Raw genomic sequence first — 19589 nt, 5'->3', positions numbered from 1 at the left:
TCATAAACTATTCTCTTAGCAGAATAATTAAATAATAAAAATAATTAAAATATGTGCTTTAATCGTTTATTGATTACCAATTGAATCGTGTTTTTGAAACCATTTATTATTTTTACATTTCAAATAATTGATATATGAATGAAAACGTTGAATCACATTTGCGAAAATACTATGAAGTGTAATATTTGTGTAACTGTAGAAATTTTTATATATAAAAAGCAACATGGAATTTATCGGGAGAGCCGATCAATTTTCCAGATAGAAAAAGCTACTGAAATTAAATTTATTTCATACTACTTACGTTTATTAATATTCATGCTCATGGTCAATATTCGTTACATCTATGACTTCGTATATAAATTGAATACACGTATATACATACAATTTGAATAATTAAATCTTACACATGGAGATGCAATCGATAAATTCTAATACCAACGAGCAATATCAACATGCTTTGGCATATACTTGACACATATATAGTTACGAGAAAATTCATTACGCATAGTAAGCATGAATTTAAAATCCTCTAATGAAATTCAAAAGGGAGGCTCAATATATTACGCTGATAAATGCAGTTGCGCCGCCTAGCTACGTGTTATTATATATCTCGGATCTACTTTATACGTCTTCCCGCGTGTAACACTGCGAACGAAACAGGTAACAGTCAACGTTGCAAGCACGGATAAAGTCTCACCTTATTTCCTTTAGGGCATGCAAACGGCTCCATAATGCAGCGGTCCGCATCGACGAAATATATCTCTCGCGAGAAATGTGCTAAACTTCTCATTTTAACACTTTGAATCAATGACGGCAATCTTGAGCGACATAGAATATATCTGAATCGCAAATTGAAAATTAAGCGGGAGTTGCACCGAGAGTTTGAGTTTTCCATTACGGAGCTGAATTTTAAAAGATTCTCGACTACCGAAAAACGCGCGGTTACTTTGAAACAACGTTTTTCGAAAATTCACGGCTAAGATTTTTCATCTCGACGCCCGTCACACAATTGACACCTCATTATCCGGATTCAAAGTGTTAATTACGCGCGAGTCAGGTCGCGCGAGCTAACCTCCACCGTACCCACGCCGAAAGTTTATCGATGCGTGCCGAAGGATGAAGCTTATACTTATGCTAATGCATTTTACTAGCGTATACCTCAGTGAACACTGTGCCAACCGCACCGCTGGCAATCGCGAGGAGATTTCGTTCTATCCACTCCTCGCCGGCCTGTATGCAACCTTTTTCGTAAATCACTTTGGCGACCTCAAAGTTCTGCAAAAAAAGAAAAGGAAACGGCTACTTTTCGCTTACCGTGGGCTACGCTACTATTACAGCTTGTTAGTCCAGGACAATTTTCCGATGGCGGTGGCCATTAGTTCCGTGAAGGTTTCCTTTAGAGAAAGTGAAAGGATAACTGCACCGTTGTTTATGTAACTCCGGTTTACCGTCGATCGCGTCAATCGGCTGCTATTTTAATGCGCACGTGTCGCAATCGTTTTAAACGTTCGTCGCGCGACGCGCGTTTCGCCATTTACGCGCGAATTGCGGCCGCAACGATCAATACTTGAATTCAACGATAGCTAATAATTTATGTTGAACGTGAACGAGACTTTTTCAATTGAGACATAATTTCTCCGTTCGATATATATTTCAAGGATACATCTTATATTTTATCCCCCGAGAGAAAGAGATTTATTTCTCGCCAACGAATTATAACGCGCTTTCGAAAGATTACGACGCGCTTGAACGATCGCGCAAAAACCGCGCTGTGAACGAGAGGGTGGATAAAATCCGCGATGATAACTCTCCGAGTCGCGCGGTGACTCGGGACGGGAACTCGCGAGAACACTGAAAAGGTCAGAAGACCGTCCTCGCTTTTACATCCCGCCGCCCCGACTCGACCTCGCTCTTCGTTCCGTTAAGTGAAAACTCAATAAGATACTTGGTCCGGTCGACGCGTTTTCCCCTCCGCGTTTTTCACGATTTCGCCGCGAGAACTATATCATCCGGAGGGAAACTCGTCCCTCCAGAGCGCGAGCGAAAGAACGGTAACGTACGTTATATACGAGAATGACGTTCTTAGAGGGGCGATATCCCGTTCTCTCGGTCGGCGACCCAGACAATGAATTTCGCTTAAATTTTCTAGCCGAGTCTCCGGTCGGTAACTTCAATCATATAAAAGGTAGCAACTTAATTTATTAGGAACGGACGTGGAGCGCGGGCTGCGCCGGGGGGGGGGGTGTGCGAACCAAAGGAAGAGGAGGGGGAGGAAGTGAGGAAGGAAAACGGAAGGAGGATTTCAACAGGAGGGAGTAGGGGACACGTACGTACTCAAGAAAATATATATGTATATGTATATATACACGTTGCAGCGGCGCGCGGAAGGCGGGAAGTATGTATGGGATATTTATGGGGTCGGGGTGCGGGACGGGCGGAGGCAAAAGCCTAAGTAACAAGCCCATTCTGTTACGCCGTGCCTCGCGCGTTTACCCTCAAGGAGTCGGGGTGTAACTACGCGAGGCTTTCAACCTGCTACTTCATTTACACCTTCCACCTCCCCCCCCTCTCTTCGCCGCCCGACTTTTCCTCCCGCCTCTCGATACGCCGGGGCGATATTGTGCGACTCCCTCATTAGCGGGGCGTTAGACGCCCTAATTACTTAAGAGTTTCCCCTTCACCGCCGCCCCCTCTCCCCTGAGTCGAAGGACTCCTGGCAGGGAAACTGCTAATTTATTTTGGCTCTTCAACGCTGCGCGTGTCAAAGCGGCCGACGATGCGCGCGATGACAGCGACGAGATTGGGGAAGACCAAAGGCGAAAAATAGACGATGAGGGTCTGGTGTGTACCCAACGTGACTTTGGTTAAGCGCAGTTAATTGAGGCTCTGACGGGGCGCAAGCTACGAGCGGCGAAAATTTTTCAGCGGCGGGCGAGAGAAGATTAATTTGACGGTGGAAAAGTCTTTTCGAGTCAACGTGCCACTCGTTTCTATTCATCCCTTCGCTGTTCGTTCAGCTACTTGCCGACATTTCTCACTCCGCCGACGAGATCCTTTTCCCGGCGCGTTTTTCGAGACAGCGCGCGGCGATGCGATGGCAGCCTCCCTATTTCAGCGTATACTATAATCTGCCGTATTAGCATAGATAACATCGCAATTCTGGCGCCGTACTATCGCGCGCGCTAGCGTATAGATAAGCGCGCGATTATAGCGCAGCATAATCCCGAGCTCTATAGCGTATAGTAGTATAGTCCCGCGTGATTTTAATCCGTAATATGATTCTGTGCCTCGGCCGCCCGGCCGGCCCGACCGGTCTTGTACGTAATTCTCGATAGTATAATTGCTCGAGCGATGTTACCTTATGGCCGCGATGCTTTGTGATAATCTCCCTCAATCATCAAACATAAGGAATCAGCATAAATCTTAGACGTTCAGGTATGCAGAGAACCGCCATTAGAGATGCAATTTTAGATGCGCCTTCTTTCTGATCGCGCGATACGACAGAAATTTTTTCCCCCAAATCAATTTTGCCACCCCATTGAATTGTTTGTGAACTTTGTAGCTACATACTGACAAACCGACGGTTAAGTTAATCGTATTTTAATAGCAAATTTAATTATAAATTTCTCGATAATTTTCGATTAAACGTGTCAATTAATGTAATATTAATGCGCGCCAGTTTACCAGCCGATATGTCAATATGCAATCTTGTTGCAACGTAATTGGATGCGAACACCGTCGAAATAACAATAAAACTCGTCGGCCGCGAAATTGAAATTTGAATAATTAGCATGGAATTAATATAGTCGCGTTAAGAGAGAGAAACGCTTGTGTTTATGACGCGTAAACTGGTTCTTCGGACGTTTGTTGCACATCCGAGTGAGGTAGTATAATCGTTCTAGACATCAAGTTTATGCAGCGGGTTGATAGTAATTTACCATACTGATTACGAGACGGGAAAAATTCGTATTATTGCATCGCGTGCCAGCTTCGTATAAACGCTTTTATAGAATAGTCGCACGATGGTACGCGCTTATGCCTTACATTCATATCTTCATTAAAGTATACAATGTCCTTAACTATACGGAAAGTGGCGTTTCCGAGGGAAAAGAGAAAGAAGCGGTTATCGAAATCATGCGATATTTCGGGAACAACAAATAAATAATGATAATTAAAAATTTCAAGACACGTGGCAATATCGTGATACTTGCGTAAAAGTACCGAGGTAAAATCTAGTATGGGAAGGCATTGGTTGGATAATTATAATTTCGAAAGTTCGAAGCTTCGAAAGTTCAAATTTGTTCGAACCTTCAAACATTCGAAATTGTCAAAAGTAACAGCTCTAATTAATTGTAATAAGAACCGTGTTTTGTCAAACTGGAATTCTTTTGGAATGGCTACGCTTCGATAGTTAAGATGATTTTATACGTGATTTTGCTTAGAAGCGGGATATACATAGTACTTACCGTATCGATTCTCCCTCAGCTGTCGTACATCAATACAAAATGCATCGCCGAGAATACGATATACACGTCATTGCTCTGATACTTACTTGTTACCTGACCCGTATGTAACGGAGAGACGTTTGAACGTACGTACGAATGGTAATATTTCTAAATTTGACAACGAATATACGTCGACGAACAAAAAGATAAGCAGAAACGAGAAAAACGACGTCATCCAGTTTGTAAAAAAACTTTCACGGGACATTGCTAGGATTATCACGGAATCACCGAATGCCCTTTTCTACGCGTCGTTTCTCTCTTCTGGATTTTCGAAGTCAAATTTCTCGCAATAAAAAAGGTACCGAGTTAAAAGGGCATTCGACGGTGATTTCCGAAACGTCCCGTATGCAGAATCCCGCCACGTCTACATCTAACATACATGCGATCACGTTCGTAAACAGCGAATCGTCTCTATCGAGAAGTAACCGGGAAGCTGGGAAATTGCAACGTCCCCGCGCATCGAGATATGCCGCGCGGAAAAGCATCGCGCTTAATGGAATTAAAGCTTTAACAGTAAACCACTTTGCATCGCTCGGTCGATCGCTCCGTCTGGCGGCCGCCTGGTTCTTTGCCCAAGTTTACCTTTTCCGGTCTTTGCACCGCGCGTCGGCGTAAAAATGGATCGATCGGCGCGTCTGGAATATTCATCGCATATACGTACGCCTTTGGAAAGGTAAGTAAGGCAAACGCCATTCAGACGTAATAGGCGCGCGCGTTACGTATTAGACGGCGCAAGAAATACACGATCGCGCGGATGTCATGACGAGTGCAACGAACGATAGCCCGTACTTTCCTTTCCTTTCCTTTCCGTTCCTTTCCTTTCCGTGACGGCGGTCGCGCTATCAATCTCCGCTCTCGCGAGCGTTACATTTGAGACGGTATTTCTACCACCGCGAAATTCATACGCGCACGGTGGTTTCCGCATGAAAATCCGCGTTGCCTCGTATTTCTCGCGAGATTCTTCGTCGCCGCGCAATTCCGCTCAAATAAAATAGGAACACTCGCGGAAATAGAAACATTACTCGCGGATTGCTGTTTACGTAGACCGTAGACAACTGTACCTGGCGAAGTGTGTTATAAAACTAAAACTGGAAAAGTATATTGCAATATTGTTCAATCCAAGTATATCTACTTTCTAAGAATTTTCTTTAATGTCTCCTAGCTCGATCCTAGCACAAACTCGTTTACGTAAAAATACGGTACTTTAATTTCCGAATTTTCCCTTGATACTTTCGCGGGGAAAAAAAAAGCGAAATATCTATCGATCAGCGCGTAGCTTAACGCGAATCGACAGGTCGATCGATGAGTGGAGGAAGTTGAGGTTTCCCAGCTTAACGGACGACAGTTTTCAGGATAAAAGTACCTGCAGAACCATGGTGCTGACCACGGTACCGGCGACGGGTACGAGGTTCAATTCTAGCCACTCCTCGCCCGCTCTTAGGCAACCCCTCTCGAATATACTCCTCTCTCCCGTCTGCATTGGCCCGAGGGGGAGGTAAATAGAAATGATTTAAAAAGTCAGCAATACACAAGGGTGCTTGCTCGAGCTCAAAGTCTCGAAATTACGTCGTCGGTAGTGGCTGTGGTCTACCGATAACGCCAGAGCAAACATCGATACTGTGCTTTGTACGCCTTTCCCTTGACGACAACGAGGGTGCGTTATTTGGGCATGAATTGGAAGGAACGACTCGCGTTTTCCCTCTTAATCGCGACCCACGACATACAGATATATTTTCATGCGCGAGAATTCACAAAGCGCGCGCCCCCGGGGGATAGGAGGGAAAAACTTAAGAGGGTTTTATCGAGTGACGCGCGGGCATAACTTAGCGGTTTAAACCACAGGGGGAAAGTAAGAGAAATGTAATAAGGTGTTCGTGATGCTCGCCGTTGCGTGAAGCGATCCGGCGGTGGGGTATGGGGTAACGTGTAACGAGCGGGGGATATAGTGTATTTGCGATGTGGTATACACGTAACGTCGATTCTCATCCGCGCGCGTGGCAGATTTTTCCGTCAGATCCACCGTCACGATGATTCGACCGCGCGAATTTTGCAGTTTTTATTTTTATTTGTAAAATAAAATTGATCGAGCATGCTACCATGCTCGAATATAGTTTTTATTATAATATTAATTTATACGCGATACATATAGACACGCGGACATACAGACACCCGTGATAGGTCGGATAATATCGGCGACGTTTAATACCTCGGCTCGGAAAAAGCTCTTTATAGTTATTTATTTACTCGCATTTTATCGGCCCGTAACGCATCGCGGCACATTAACGGTTCTCCGACAAAAAAAATATATATAATTAAGCGACGAGGGTTTCTCCCGATGAAAGCGTAATTAGCGACTGGGCGGGCTTTGAGCCATTACATCGCGAATGATATACCTACTCTTAAAATAAAGCCTGCACAGAAGTTCTTATCCCTCCCCCCTTACCCCCAACGCCCCTCTCGCCCCTTCTCGTTCGCCGGACTCGACCATTTTCTCTCTAATTAAGTTCCACAGTTTCTTGACCCGGATCGTTTTTGCCCGCGTGTTGTAGACATTGTGTAATCGTGCGCGCGCGACCCGCGCAAAACTACCCCGGGGAACTACCGCTATCTCGAATCTGGCCTCGCGCGATAGTGCGCGATTCCAAAGACAAATTATTCGGCCCCTCCGAGGCACGTTCCACTTGGTTTACCGTACTTTCGTAACGGCGGCACAAAATGACGCAAGTTTCGAATCAGAAACAAGGCGAAACTAGAAACGGTCGGAATGCCACGGTGTCACCCGTAATATGTGGGCGTAGAGGATGCAACTTACAAGTTAGTTAACAAAATAGGTAAAGGAGTTTGTAAGATGTGATTATAAATAAGAGGATGAACTTCGAACTTAAAGACCGGCACGAGAACGCGAGGGATAGGAAAAGACGAAAGTATATTTGACCGAAAATAATGTTTGTAGAAAAAGCTGTTGTTTTCGCGTCTTATTTAATTCATAATCATTAATCTTTCAGATTCGATTTTCTATTATGAACGTTATTTGTTACCACGAAAATAAATATTTTAATTAAGAGGTGCCTAATCGATATCAAATAGAATGAAGATGTTATACTTACGTAACTGGGCTTTCTTACGTCATAACCGCATTGTTTATTTTTAATTATTTCCTAAAACAAATAAACGACAATTTGAATTTTAACGGTAGAGTTAGTATCCGATGGGAATTGATTTTATGAAGCGGTAGCAATCGTAGGCACTATAATCAGTATAGAGGAAATTACATTAGGTTTTCGCTTGCAACAGCTAAAAGGCACGCCGCATGCTTCCCTCGAGCCAATGTCGCTCGACGAACAATTGAAATAATTGTTGCGGTCCCAATCCTTTGGGCCCTCGATGCCGCAACATTGCAACTGAAAAGTAAAATGACATTTTATAATATTATGACATAACGCGTTAATACGTATTAACAGATTTGCTACATTTTTCATCATTTGTGAAATCCAATAAAACACATTCTTGTTTAGAGAATATTTTCATTTTTGAAATATTAAATATTGAAGTGAAATTATTAACCGGTATTAAACAGATATGACTTGCTTTGAATCAAGAATTTTTTGTATAGTTTTATCAATAATATAGTCTCATTATTTAAAATAATTATCATGAGTAAAAAAAAATAAAAAATAATATCCTCACAAAACATCTTTAAAAATTACAAATTTTTACTATTATTATTATAAAAATAATCATATATTATGTTTTTTAGATAATTATAGTGTTGAAGTAAAAATGTAATACTTTGCCGAAATTTAAAATTATAAAATTCTTCAAAGAAGATTATATTATAAAATTATAATTGTTTTGTACGTAAACAAGAATATAATTTTAAACTGTTTAATGCTGGTTTTTTATGCATACGAATTCCACGATTTTCACGTTTGTTTACAAGATTTCGTTGTTTTCTACGTGATGGCTGGACAGGAAACACGCCGCAATTCGCTCGCACAGACGAGAATATTATTCGATGCGAGGTCGAAGTCAGGGAATCGTGTTCAGAGTGTGGTTCGGGATATTTTGCATCATTGGCTGTGTGCGCGAAACGCCGATATGATCAATCGCAGTCGAATTTGCGATGAATATCACGGGCGAGTATGAATTTCAAACGTCGTCATAAATAATTCCGTCGGCGCTGGAAATTCAGCCGCGGCAATATTAAATACGCGAATGGAAGGATCGTTCGATAAGAAAGGAGGAGGGAGCCTTCGCGTCCGGTCCAGAGGCACCGGGATAATAAGCGCTATAAGAGAAAAAAAGGGCTCTCGCTGCAAGGAGCCGGGTAAGGGAAAAAGGAAAAAAGACTGTAAGATGACGTGAGTTGGATCCGGCTAACAACGAAGCTTGGCCAGCGATCGAAGACTCGAGACCTTCATTAAACCCCAATATCTGTCTTCTCTATGAGTCCGAGGCGTTTTATTCTCCTTTCTCGGCTACCCGTATATGTCCCTATTGGTCGTTTCAATTTTTTCACACTAATCCGGCCGCCAGAAGTAAGGATTTTTAGTAAAGAAAAGTGCTCAGATATTCTCTCGATAAAGCGTACCTGATAAAATTCTTCTTAATGCGATATTAATTCCACGTAATATATCCGTGCCGCGGGGAGAGTAGCAGAGTTATATTTATGTCAGTTGTCTACAACGGATAATTAATTCATCGATCTTGCAAATGTTAATTTATTCGGGAAAATCTATAGCCAATAAGTAATAACATACGTTGTGCACCGCCAGTTCATATTACGCTAAATATACGTTTGATTAATCAGTCAGCGAGCGCGCGCGTGTATCTCGTGATTCTATCGTATAATTAATTAACCATGGGAATATTCGTATTTCTCGGTACGACAGTCGCCGTGGGGATGGAGGATATTTCACGTTTAATTAAAAGGCATAAAAATGAATTAGCCGGCGCGAAGTGTGTTAGATTTCCGCCGTAGTTAAAAATAGAGAATCGAATAACGGGAAATATCACGAATTCAATTATTAATAACCAGGTTGCATGTAAGAATGTCTCGTTTGTCGTTTCGCACGTGCTTCCTACGAATTCGATTAATCAGGCAATTCGCTATTGCAACGTAAGAAGTGGCTGTCACGCAAAGCCGATATATCGAAGGGAAGGATAGGGGAGAGAGGGAGAGCACACTTGGCGTTGAGTACCGAAAGATAATATCAAGCGGGCAACTACGTAATTTAGCTGATTTGTTTTCAGCATACTCGTTTTATTTTATTTCAATTATTCGTGCGGTAACGTTTCAATTCGTTCCAATCAAATATTCATAATACGGAACGCGCGGAATATATATCCATACGAGATGCGAACGCGAGTCGAGTATTGAGATACGAGATACGAGTTTCCGATTGTAGCTGGATTTAATTATTATTCGCTCGACGACTGTACAGGCTGCATCAAGAGAGATCAACAACGCGGGATTTCCCATCGATCTCTCACCGGGCGAGAATCTCACCGTACGCTCGAACTGATGGAGAAGCACGCGGGTAACAATCGGAATTAACGTGAACGTAACGGCATCTTCTTCGTACCTCGGTTCTCGTTATCGTCGAATCTCCAACCGACAATGGGAAAGGTTGACCTGGACTTTTTGGACGGTCAGGGCGCTTCAACGTTGAGGCACGCGCGAGGTGGTATTACAGAATGAAATATATGTTATGGAAGAATTGACTCGAGAGATTCCCCTGGGAATAGAATCTCTATATCCTCGTTCGTCGGCGTACACATCTCTCTTGATACAGCCTGTATATCGATCGCACGACGAATCGCCGAATCGGCCGAGTTGAGCCAATTGATAAGTGGAATGGCGACGGTAAATACCGCCACCGCGCCACCGCACGAAGTCGAAGTACTAAGCATTTCATTAACCGCCTATAAATGGTACCACCGAGCGAATCCCGTCGGGGTCAGACAATGCGGTATATGGCAACTCGCTGGTGCCTCGGTTTCCCCGGGGCTGATAGAGAATTGCCGGAATTGCGAACGCCGGCATACCGGGCGTCCTTATTGAAATCTCGTGAATCGACGATTGGTCGGCCGATTAGAACGAGTTCGACGATACCGCGCTGTCATATCTCCGGATCAAGCGAAATCGCCTCGATCATTTGAATCACTTCGTCGTCGAATCCGGAGCGTGTAGTATTTGGTGTTCTTTATTTTGCACGTCGGAATTTCGAATGCCGATTAAATATTCTCTTTATCAATTTCATGTTACTCAGCTACTTTGCTAAAACGGGAGCCATATTGTATTAATAACTATCACAGCGCGGAAACGGTCCGTCAAACGCGCGATGGCCCACCGATGGCGATGGTGGAATTGTGGTGGTAATTCGACGCTTGCGGATTCATCAGCGGCCTCGTAGCCCCCGTCGCTCGCCCATTCAAACATTAACCGAATCAGTTCGCAAATGTTTCCGTATGTGGCAGCGTCGCGCGCAATAATTTATGTGTGTACGTACATATTGATCGATGGATCTCCGGCAATCTACGGCCGCGTCTGCGGACGGCTGTGGACGGCGCGCAAGCCTCTCTCGCGGTGTGTTTCGATATACCGACTTCATCCATCCTCGCGCGTGACAGATGTCCGCTTTTTACTCAAAACCGAATCCCGCTAACCGCGCGACGGATTCGCCGGTTAAATTAATTCTCGCGGTTCCGTCGGATACTTGGCCGAACGTAAATCACTGTCGCGCCCCCGCGCTCGTAAAGTATGGCGGATCGAATGAAATTTTCGGTAGATCTATTCCGTAACATGCGGTAACGTGCGGTGTGTGTTACGTGCGAGCGCTCGCGTGTGCGCGGTTTACCGTCGACTAGCTCCTACTGATAGGATTACCGAAATTGCGGCAGTGTGCCCGGCCGGTTCTATTGAAATCTCATAAACCACAATTGGATGACCGGATATCGATTGTCGAATGCTACTATATTACGCGCCATTTGGACGCCGCCGTCGCGTGGCATTCGGAATCTGGATCTGGCCGGATTTTCCTGCTGCGACGGCGGCTCGATAAAGTTTGCGCGAGCTTACGCTTCGGGAACTGTCTGACCGCACGATTTCCCGCACTACTTAGAAATGCGAGCGCGCGCCCGCGCGCGCTTATTAAGACTGCCGGTACACGTTCGGCTTCGGTAATTCGATACTTTGATGAAGTAACGAGCGCAAGGGAGAAGCACACGTGTATCCAATTACTTTAGTTATATTAATATAATTGAGTAAGTCTAATAAAATCAACTTGCCCAATCTTCTTGAATCCAATCGATGAGGTTCTGCTGATCGGGATCCTCTCTGTAGTGGATGATGAACGCTTGGAAGCCCCCCGTAGCTTGTGACTTTATCTGCATAGCGTCAACAAAATATCATATCATTTGACACGAACCAATCTGTTTTCTGTTAATTAATTGCTATTTTCGGATTTGTTCTAAAATTCGTCAGTCAATCTATCTTGATTTTTCGCTCGGAATAGGAGACGAGGAAAAAAGCTCTTATCATAACTGTACACCAAAGCTTTGTAATAACTCTTCACGAAGTCTTATGATCGGCGATTTCTAGTTCGGGATGTTCCCTCTCGACGATTGACGAGCGTCACAGGTGCTGCAGGTGCAATTGCTCAAGGAGCTTAACTTTCCGGCGGTCGTAAAGGAGAACGCGACGCGCATTAAAACGCTAGCTGCGTACGAGTACGGTAATATGACGGTACGTTTGTTGGTTGTCCGAAATTTTCCGCCGGAAGAAAATTCTCGTCATGTTTAAAGGATACGGCTAATGGAATTAATTAGTAACCCAGGAACTTTCCTGCTGCATAATTATACGCAAACTTTGTCGACGCTCGGCCTAGACTCTCCGTTCGTCTTCTTCCACGCATGCGGGGTGGTAGGTAGGTACATACATCCACAGCGAATGAGATTGTGAAATATGCACCGACGAATATTGTACAATGCATTCGGCATATTCGCTTTGATAATTCAGCTACGCTTCTTGCAGCTACTGAATTAATAAACACGATAAGCAGAAACGATTACGAATGAACGCAGCGAAACTATCTCGAAGGAACACTTGTCTTGGAAATGTTGCGTATAATTCTACAGGATAAATTTTAGTAAAGCTGTATACTCCGCGAAATATCATCTGTGCGAATAATTAAACGCGCGCAGAGTTTGCACAATATGTAAAATGATATTAAATTATATTACTGTGAAACGACCTGCATCTCATTTTAATATATTCACTGGACTTATATATATATATATACACACACACAATATTACAAGTATTTTTAATTATATGTCCATATTTTGGAAAATTTTTGTTATAGTTACTGTCGCGCACTATATAAATGAAAAATAATTTTTCAAGCAATTAATACAAAGTACATAATATTTACCCAATCTTTGAAGATGAATCCCAAAACACCGGCTGTCATTTCCATCATCAGCAGTAATGCCAAAAATATTGCGTACTGCAACACGTAAGATTAATTCTATCAAAATCTCCCTCAGGAAATTAATTTAACATCCATTATTGCCCTACTTTACTACCCGTTAGGATCATCGTTCTCTTTCGGAGACTCTAAATTTCCGAAGTTTGTTACCAAAGAAAGCGGAACGTTTCGGTTTTTAAGTACTTTTAAACGTTACATTTCTCAAAGAGCCAAACTTTTGTTCAATCGCGCGCGGAGGCCAGTCAATGGTAGACCATAGATATCGCATAACGAATTGAAAGCACGATCAAAGTTTGAAGTTCCGAAAGATGTTGGGCAATTAAAGTAATCTAGAGAGAGTTTAATTGAATCCCGTAGGAGACGCTCACCGCGGCGAGGAGGCATGTGTTCTCTCGTAGCGCGCCGACGCATCCGGTGAAACCGATGATAAATGTCACTGTACCTGCAACAGAATAAATAGTATCGGGTACTTCGTCATCGCGCGAAATGTAACGCGAAAAACACGAATGCATTCGTCAATGTATCGTATAATCGTGAGTTATGAGCGTGGGTATAGCGTGCGTCCCACCGGTGAATTCATTCCCGCATCGACATTCCGGTGTGAATTCCCAGATACATTTGTAGATTTGCAATGAGGTGCATGAAAAAACCATGAAAATCGGAAACTTAATCACACCGAATGCTGTGTCAGAAGGATTGAAACGGTCCGGGAATATCGAAAGAGATCGGGAAAAGAGTTATTTATTCGACAGTATTAATTGACATTTCATGTCAATAGACTTTAAATAAAAATTTAGAGATACGTTTACGTAAGAAAATAATAACATTATATATATATATATAATATAATTTTGATATTATTACACAGAAAAAAAGTAATATAGCCAATAACATATGTAATTGCGGGCTGCCAATTACATAAAATACTCAATACAATAATATTTACTGTTAATGCAAGTACAATGATATTGCAATAGCATATATTATTGCATTGAGTATATCTGTAGTTGGTAGCCCGCAACTACATATCTTATTGGATATATTACTTTTTTTTCAGTGTACGTATATATGCACACACATATACTTTTAACATATACATTACTTTTGCTTGTTTAATCTTTGTTTGTCTAGCTGTCATTCTTCCTTTTAATTTTTAGTTTTTGAAGTCGGGATTTTAGTCAGCAAAACTAGAAAATTCGGAGAGTTCTGGAATTTCACCTGCGTAACAACTCTAATTTACGAACCTATGCCACGTATTAGTTACACGTAGATTCGCGAACGTTTGTAGTTACACAAGTAATTATATTAAAATTCCTCTGCATTCCAGTTGAATTTCGTGAGAGTGCGTCATCAACAGTGCCGCGTTGCGTCGATGGTAATACGGAATATTTATGAAATTATCTGCTACCCGCGGACGAGCGTGCCAGCGTAATGAGCGTTAAATCAATTCTATGTGTACGCTAACAAAAAGTTCGTGAGCACAAATGCTCGAAATTTGCTGCTATCACGCGATTAATCGATGCGCATTCAAGCAGCTCTTTTGCTTCTTTTATATTTAATATGCAAACGTCATTAATTTTTATATTATAAAATGATATGTTTGTTTTAAAATTGTTAAAAGAGCATTCATGCGTAAATACTCAAATTTATTATAACAAAATTATTGGTGGACAAAAATTGTTAAATTGAATTTTATTTATTTATATCGGAAAAAATAGTACAGCTGAGGACATTTATCAACTTTTGGCAAATAAATCTTAGTCAGTTAGGTAATGTGTGTGTGTGTGCGCGCGCGCATATGCGTACGTGTGTGTACATACAATTTCTATAAATTATTTTGAAATTGAAAACAAAAGCAGATTTCACTACACGCAGCAGGGATAAAAAATTTACAGCTGCATCGAGGAAACGATTATAAGCCAAACTTGGCGCTATTGGACTTGATAAATTTTATCTATCATCGAAAGTTATAAGATTTTAGAACGTGCTCCGGAAGTGAGGGGGTAACTTTTAATCCAATGGTAAAGCAGGGATGGGTAACGTAGAACGAAGCTCTTTCAAGTAACTGAATAATTAGTCCAGACTTACTTTCGGAACTTTTGTTAAGCCTTGCCACGAACTAGAAGAAAATGGCAACGATGAAACGCTTTACGCTCGGACGAAAAACTCGATAAAGAAAAACGAAAAGTGCGAATATAGAAACGTGTATCTACTTGAAAGTGCAGTTGGAAATTTTTATACTGGATGAAGCTATTACGGGGCATTTTAAACGTTAAGTACATTAAGTACATAAAAACACGCAAATCCATTTTAAATTACATGAATTTTTTTCATTACTGCATTTGTTGCGTAATAAAAAAATACACATCTATTATAAAGACGCTTTATTCATATTACCAGGATAGGAGTTAATATTTGATACGCCATCAATGTTTTGTAAAGGAGATAGCAATGGCAGGTGGTAGACGAAAGAGCTTTGCCACCCTTGCAATATCGCAACGTTGCTTTTATGTCGTATGGTAATAAAATTGCATGATAGAGAAACGCATACGTTTGATCTCGCCTTGCGACACACGGATATAACGGCGAGCGTGATGATAATATCTGTTTTGATTTTTTAGTAGGTTTTCGTTTGTCAAAAAGAGAAGCTGTATACAGAGTAATCCAGATCTCTCCCGATGCTTCCTTTCGTCTATGTATTCCGCGAGCGATATAAAGTCGCAATGCGATTCTTTTGTAGCGCGAATTTTAATCGGATTTCTTGCAATTAATTTATGCTTAATTCGCGGGACGCGAAATTACGGATATTTCATTGCGTTTGAAATCGCGTGACATTATATAGCGGGACGGGTGGGTACACGTTCGGAAATCAAAACGCAACACTCAATTGCGATCGCATTTATTTAAGCGCGGAAAATAAACGTAATCCGGGATTTAGTGTTTCTCTTTGCACAAGTTGCGATTTATTTGGGGATGTCGTGCGATTTTGTCAGGCGGCAATGCTAATCATTTTAGGCGGATTGTCCAACGTGTGTTTTCCAAGCGAGCTTTGCGTCGGGATTGATAAACTTTGAAAAGCGCTGATTAATTTAGCGAAATGTGTATTTATGTCGTTTGAGGAGCTTTTAAAGAATAATTGTCAAATTTAGATTAATTTTACTAAATGACGGAGAGATGTGTGTTAAAATGACGGGTTTGCAGTATTCGTGATGCCGTACTATTTTTGTTCTAAGTTGTTAATGATATATTGATAAAAACGTAATCTGCTTTTGATCGTCGTTATAAGTTTCAAATAGTGCAGCTAGGTCTAAATCGTTGTTATCTGGTAACCGTTACGCTAAATTAAGCGCAAGCCGGAAGAGGTAGAGTTACTCTTCAAAGTAAATGGAAGTAATTGGAGCATGGGATAATCGAAAAGCCAGGCTCAAGTCTATGGAGTATGCTACGCAAGTACGAAATAATTAACAAGCGCGTCGCTTTCCTAAGTTACAAGAGGTATACATAATGACGAGATGTCGATTATTTCGATGGAAAAGCCGTTTGAATGGCAGTTCGATACCTCCAGCATTTTTCCAACAAATTTTCCTCTACGTTGCGTACAGTTATATGGAGATGTTCTTCATCCGTCCTATTAACGTTTGATCAGCTGCAGCAAAGATTCGTAATCTCAAATACTACAATACTGCTGAACAAACGTTTAATGATTCGAAGTCAAACAACAGGGCAGTTCGCCGCTCACTTTGACCCAACGGAATTCAATGTTAGCGCAAATATTGTTCTGAATAGTAAATTTTAAACTAATAACACTTGCGTTATAATGGTGCAGTGAATAAGGAAATTAATTGAACGCAGTTATCTTTGCGAAACAGAAGCAGCGCGTGAAACAGCGAATAAGTTTTATGCCTACATCAGCTATATTATTATCGGTCTTCCACTACTCTTCTCTATTCTCTTTCCTTCATCTTCAATATGATTTCTCATAAAAGTTTTGCGCGAATATCGCCTGCGTTATACGTCAAGTGAACAATTGAAGTACAAGTGGTCCTTATACTAGCGCTACTATTGAATTCGACTAAGGCGACGATAGAACGAGCACCCCCGGCCTCTTGTCGCCGTCCCTTTCGAACTTCGAGAGGATTGTTTCCACGGATACGGGACAAACAAATGGATGAGCTCCCGCAAATCGGCCCTACTTCCCACTTTCGTACTCGAGCGGTCCATCCGTTGTTCTTCCGGCGCGCCGAATCACGTGCAAATTCGATTTGGGCCGCGCGAGACGTCCCGCAGAGAGAACGTCGCCGTACCGCAAGCCAGCCGTCGTATCTCCAGAATCGTCGTGAACCGGCTTGAATTCGCCGAGAGCATTCCCGGAAGCATTCTCGCTATTACGGCTCGGCGAAACCGCGGCTGACCGCCCCGAAAGCCTCGCGCGCGCGCGCGCGCGCGCGCGAGCGAGCGGCTTTCCGGGGGAGAGCGGAATCTCCCGGAATTCACGTGTACACACCCGGTGTAATCCGATTCGCTGCATCACGTCCCGCGGCGGCGGAGTCTCGGGATGTCATCCTCTATGACCGGAAACGTGACGTCCGTAACGCGGAGAACGCAATTCGGTGGATCCGGCGAAATAAATCGGATGCAGACCTCTTCCTAATTTTATGCCCGTCGTCTCGCTGTCGGCTCGTATCCAATTAAAACTTTGGCACCCTGTTAGAGTGAGAAGAGGAGAGAGAGAGAGAGAGGGAGAGAGAGAGAGAGAGAGAGAGAGAGAAGAGGCAAGGACGTAGCGCGCAATCTGCGTCTATTTGCCGGTAGAGCACGTGTATTAGCCGACGGAATATTACATTCGCGTCGTGAAACGGAGAGAGAGTCTGTGGTGGTTAATGGAAACGTATCGAGGGGGACGGCGGCGAATGCGCTTTCTGTCAGCGCACGCCCTTAACCCTTCCGTATTCTCCGTTATCCATTTTAATTAGTATTTCGCTGGCCCTCTAGAAGCCCCCTACCTCTCTGCGAGTTTCTCTCCGTGCTTCAGTGATACTTTCAGTTTCCCGAAAATTGAACATCGAGTGTTTCTTGACATCGGGCTCCGATAGGTTTGGAGAAATATAAAAAGCTTATGCTTCGGCGATTTAAAACATTCGTACAATTTTCTGCGTCATCATAAAACTCGATTTAAACCTTTCCACAAAAGAAATCCCCGCATTTACTTTGTATCAATTCAGTGTGCTTCGTGCACGCTAATGATCGTGAGCATCACATGAAAATAGATTGTCATGATCGCGACTGACGGAAAGCTCTTTCTCTGACGCGTTGGCAAAACGCACCCCTTTAATGACCGTAATATCGCGTGTATGTGGCTTATCTTCCGCTTTTACAGGGGAAATTGCGTCGTTACCTTTGGGACTCCGATTCAGAAGACCTGACATTTAGTGAAGACTCATATGATATCACATTTATGCATTACGATTACATAGCCTCGGCATTATTTTTCATTCCATCATTCCGCCTAATTTATTCGTTGATTTACGGAAGAACAATTCGTCTTTGAAGGAAATTGCCGATTATTTCTTCCTCTTCCGTTTTTCTTCTCTCTCTCTCTCTCTCTCTCTCACTTCTCTATTCGATGCGCTTGCTGTGTTAATTGAAATGGGGTTATTATGTTGCAAACACGCTCCATGAAGCGCTTTGATAAATGTTTACTTGGTAAACGAAACTATATACGCTCGTGGAAAGTAAAAAAAAATTGGTATGCAATTATTAATTGTTAGTTGTGTGAACGAATAATGACCACCACTCACTGACGTAAAAGGCTATTACAGTATCATAATAAGCGTGTCATAGGACGCTAGAAAAAATAATTGTTCGCTCTTTCTTGACATGGTAATGATAGAACGACCCCATTTCTCTTGCCTTTTACTTCTCCAAAATGATTACATTAAAGCGAACAAATTTCCCATTACTTATACCCCATTAACTTTCTGCTATTAGCTTCCTCTAACGTATTACTATAAAAGAAGTGTTTCGTAAATCAGACTAGCGAGATGAAAATTTTTCGAATCTCCAACACGGTAGTTGGAGGTTGTTCTACGCTGAGAAGCAAAGCGCATAGCGCGTACCCGAATATAATATAAGACGATGAGATATTGAATTTCAATTTCAGACAGAGGCTGAACTTCAAAGCATCGCGGTGACTATATCTCTGTCTGCTTTCCTACGAGTTTCAGTCGAATGATTATAAGAAGTGGAAATGTTAAATATAGTGTCTCCACTCAATATTACGTCGCTCCCTTAAATTCCTCGTTTCCGAAAGGCATCTTGCAGGATGTTCTGGAATTCGCGACCTTAACTTTGACGGCGGATTCTTTCTACCGAGTCTAAAGAGCAAAAAGGAAGAAGGGGGAGAGAAAAAAGTTAAAAAGTATGCGGTTTTCAACGAATTTGTTTCTCTCGAAGGACTTAAACTATTCGGAAAATTCACGACTATGCAGACACCTTAATTTCCGGCTCGCGCCGTGCTTCACTTCTCGGGGGGGGGGGGGGTGAACTGCAGTTCTCCGACCTTATCCAAATTACAAATCCGCGCTGGTAACAT

The 19589-nt window shown here is 42.4% G+C and overlaps 2 protein-coding genes across 5 annotated transcripts in view; one reads left to right on the top strand and one right to left on the bottom strand.

The window, feature by feature from the left end:
* Window positions 1–19589, top strand: part of LOC105837084 — a 150657-nt gene that overhangs the window by 41564 nt on the left and 89504 nt on the right. Inside the window, exon 1 of one of the 2 annotated variants that reach the window (XM_036286730.1) lies at window positions 1282–2326. The exons of the other annotated variant lie outside the window; for it this stretch is intronic. The gene's annotated coding sequence lies outside the window, so the exon portion shown is untranslated. Of the gene's footprint in view, window positions 1–1281; window positions 2327–19589 lie in introns of those variants that run through there. 2 annotated transcript variants of the gene reach the window in all.
* The window catches only part of LOC105837082 (tetraspanin-5), a 112586-nt gene that overhangs the window by 6568 nt on the left and 86429 nt on the right, over window positions 1–19589 (bottom strand). The window contains exons 3-9 of one of the 3 annotated variants that reach the window (XM_012681564.3): window positions 13366–13439; window positions 12941–13015; window positions 11796–11894; window positions 7778–7906; window positions 7613–7663; window positions 5869–5979; window positions 1159–1275 (exon numbers count right to left, since the gene is read on the bottom strand). In XM_012681564.3, coding sequence (XP_012537018.1) covers window positions 1159–1275; window positions 5869–5979; window positions 7613–7663; window positions 7778–7906; window positions 11796–11894; window positions 12941–13015; window positions 13366–13439 — 656 coding nt within the window. The remainder of the gene's footprint in view (window positions 1–1158; window positions 1276–5868; window positions 5980–7612; window positions 7664–7777; window positions 7907–11795; window positions 11895–12940; window positions 13016–13365; window positions 13440–19589) is intronic. The other 2 variants (XM_012681563.3, XM_012681562.3) reach the window with 2 other exon arrangements.

The sequence above is a fragment of the Monomorium pharaonis genome, chromosome 5 (genome assembly GCF_013373865.1).
Source record: "Monomorium pharaonis isolate MP-MQ-018 chromosome 5, ASM1337386v2, whole genome shotgun sequence".
NCBI lineage: Eukaryota > Metazoa > Arthropoda > Insecta > Hymenoptera > Formicidae > Monomorium > Monomorium pharaonis.
Note: the sequence above shows the minus strand (reverse complement) of the source record. Positions and strands in the feature narration are given on the sequence as shown.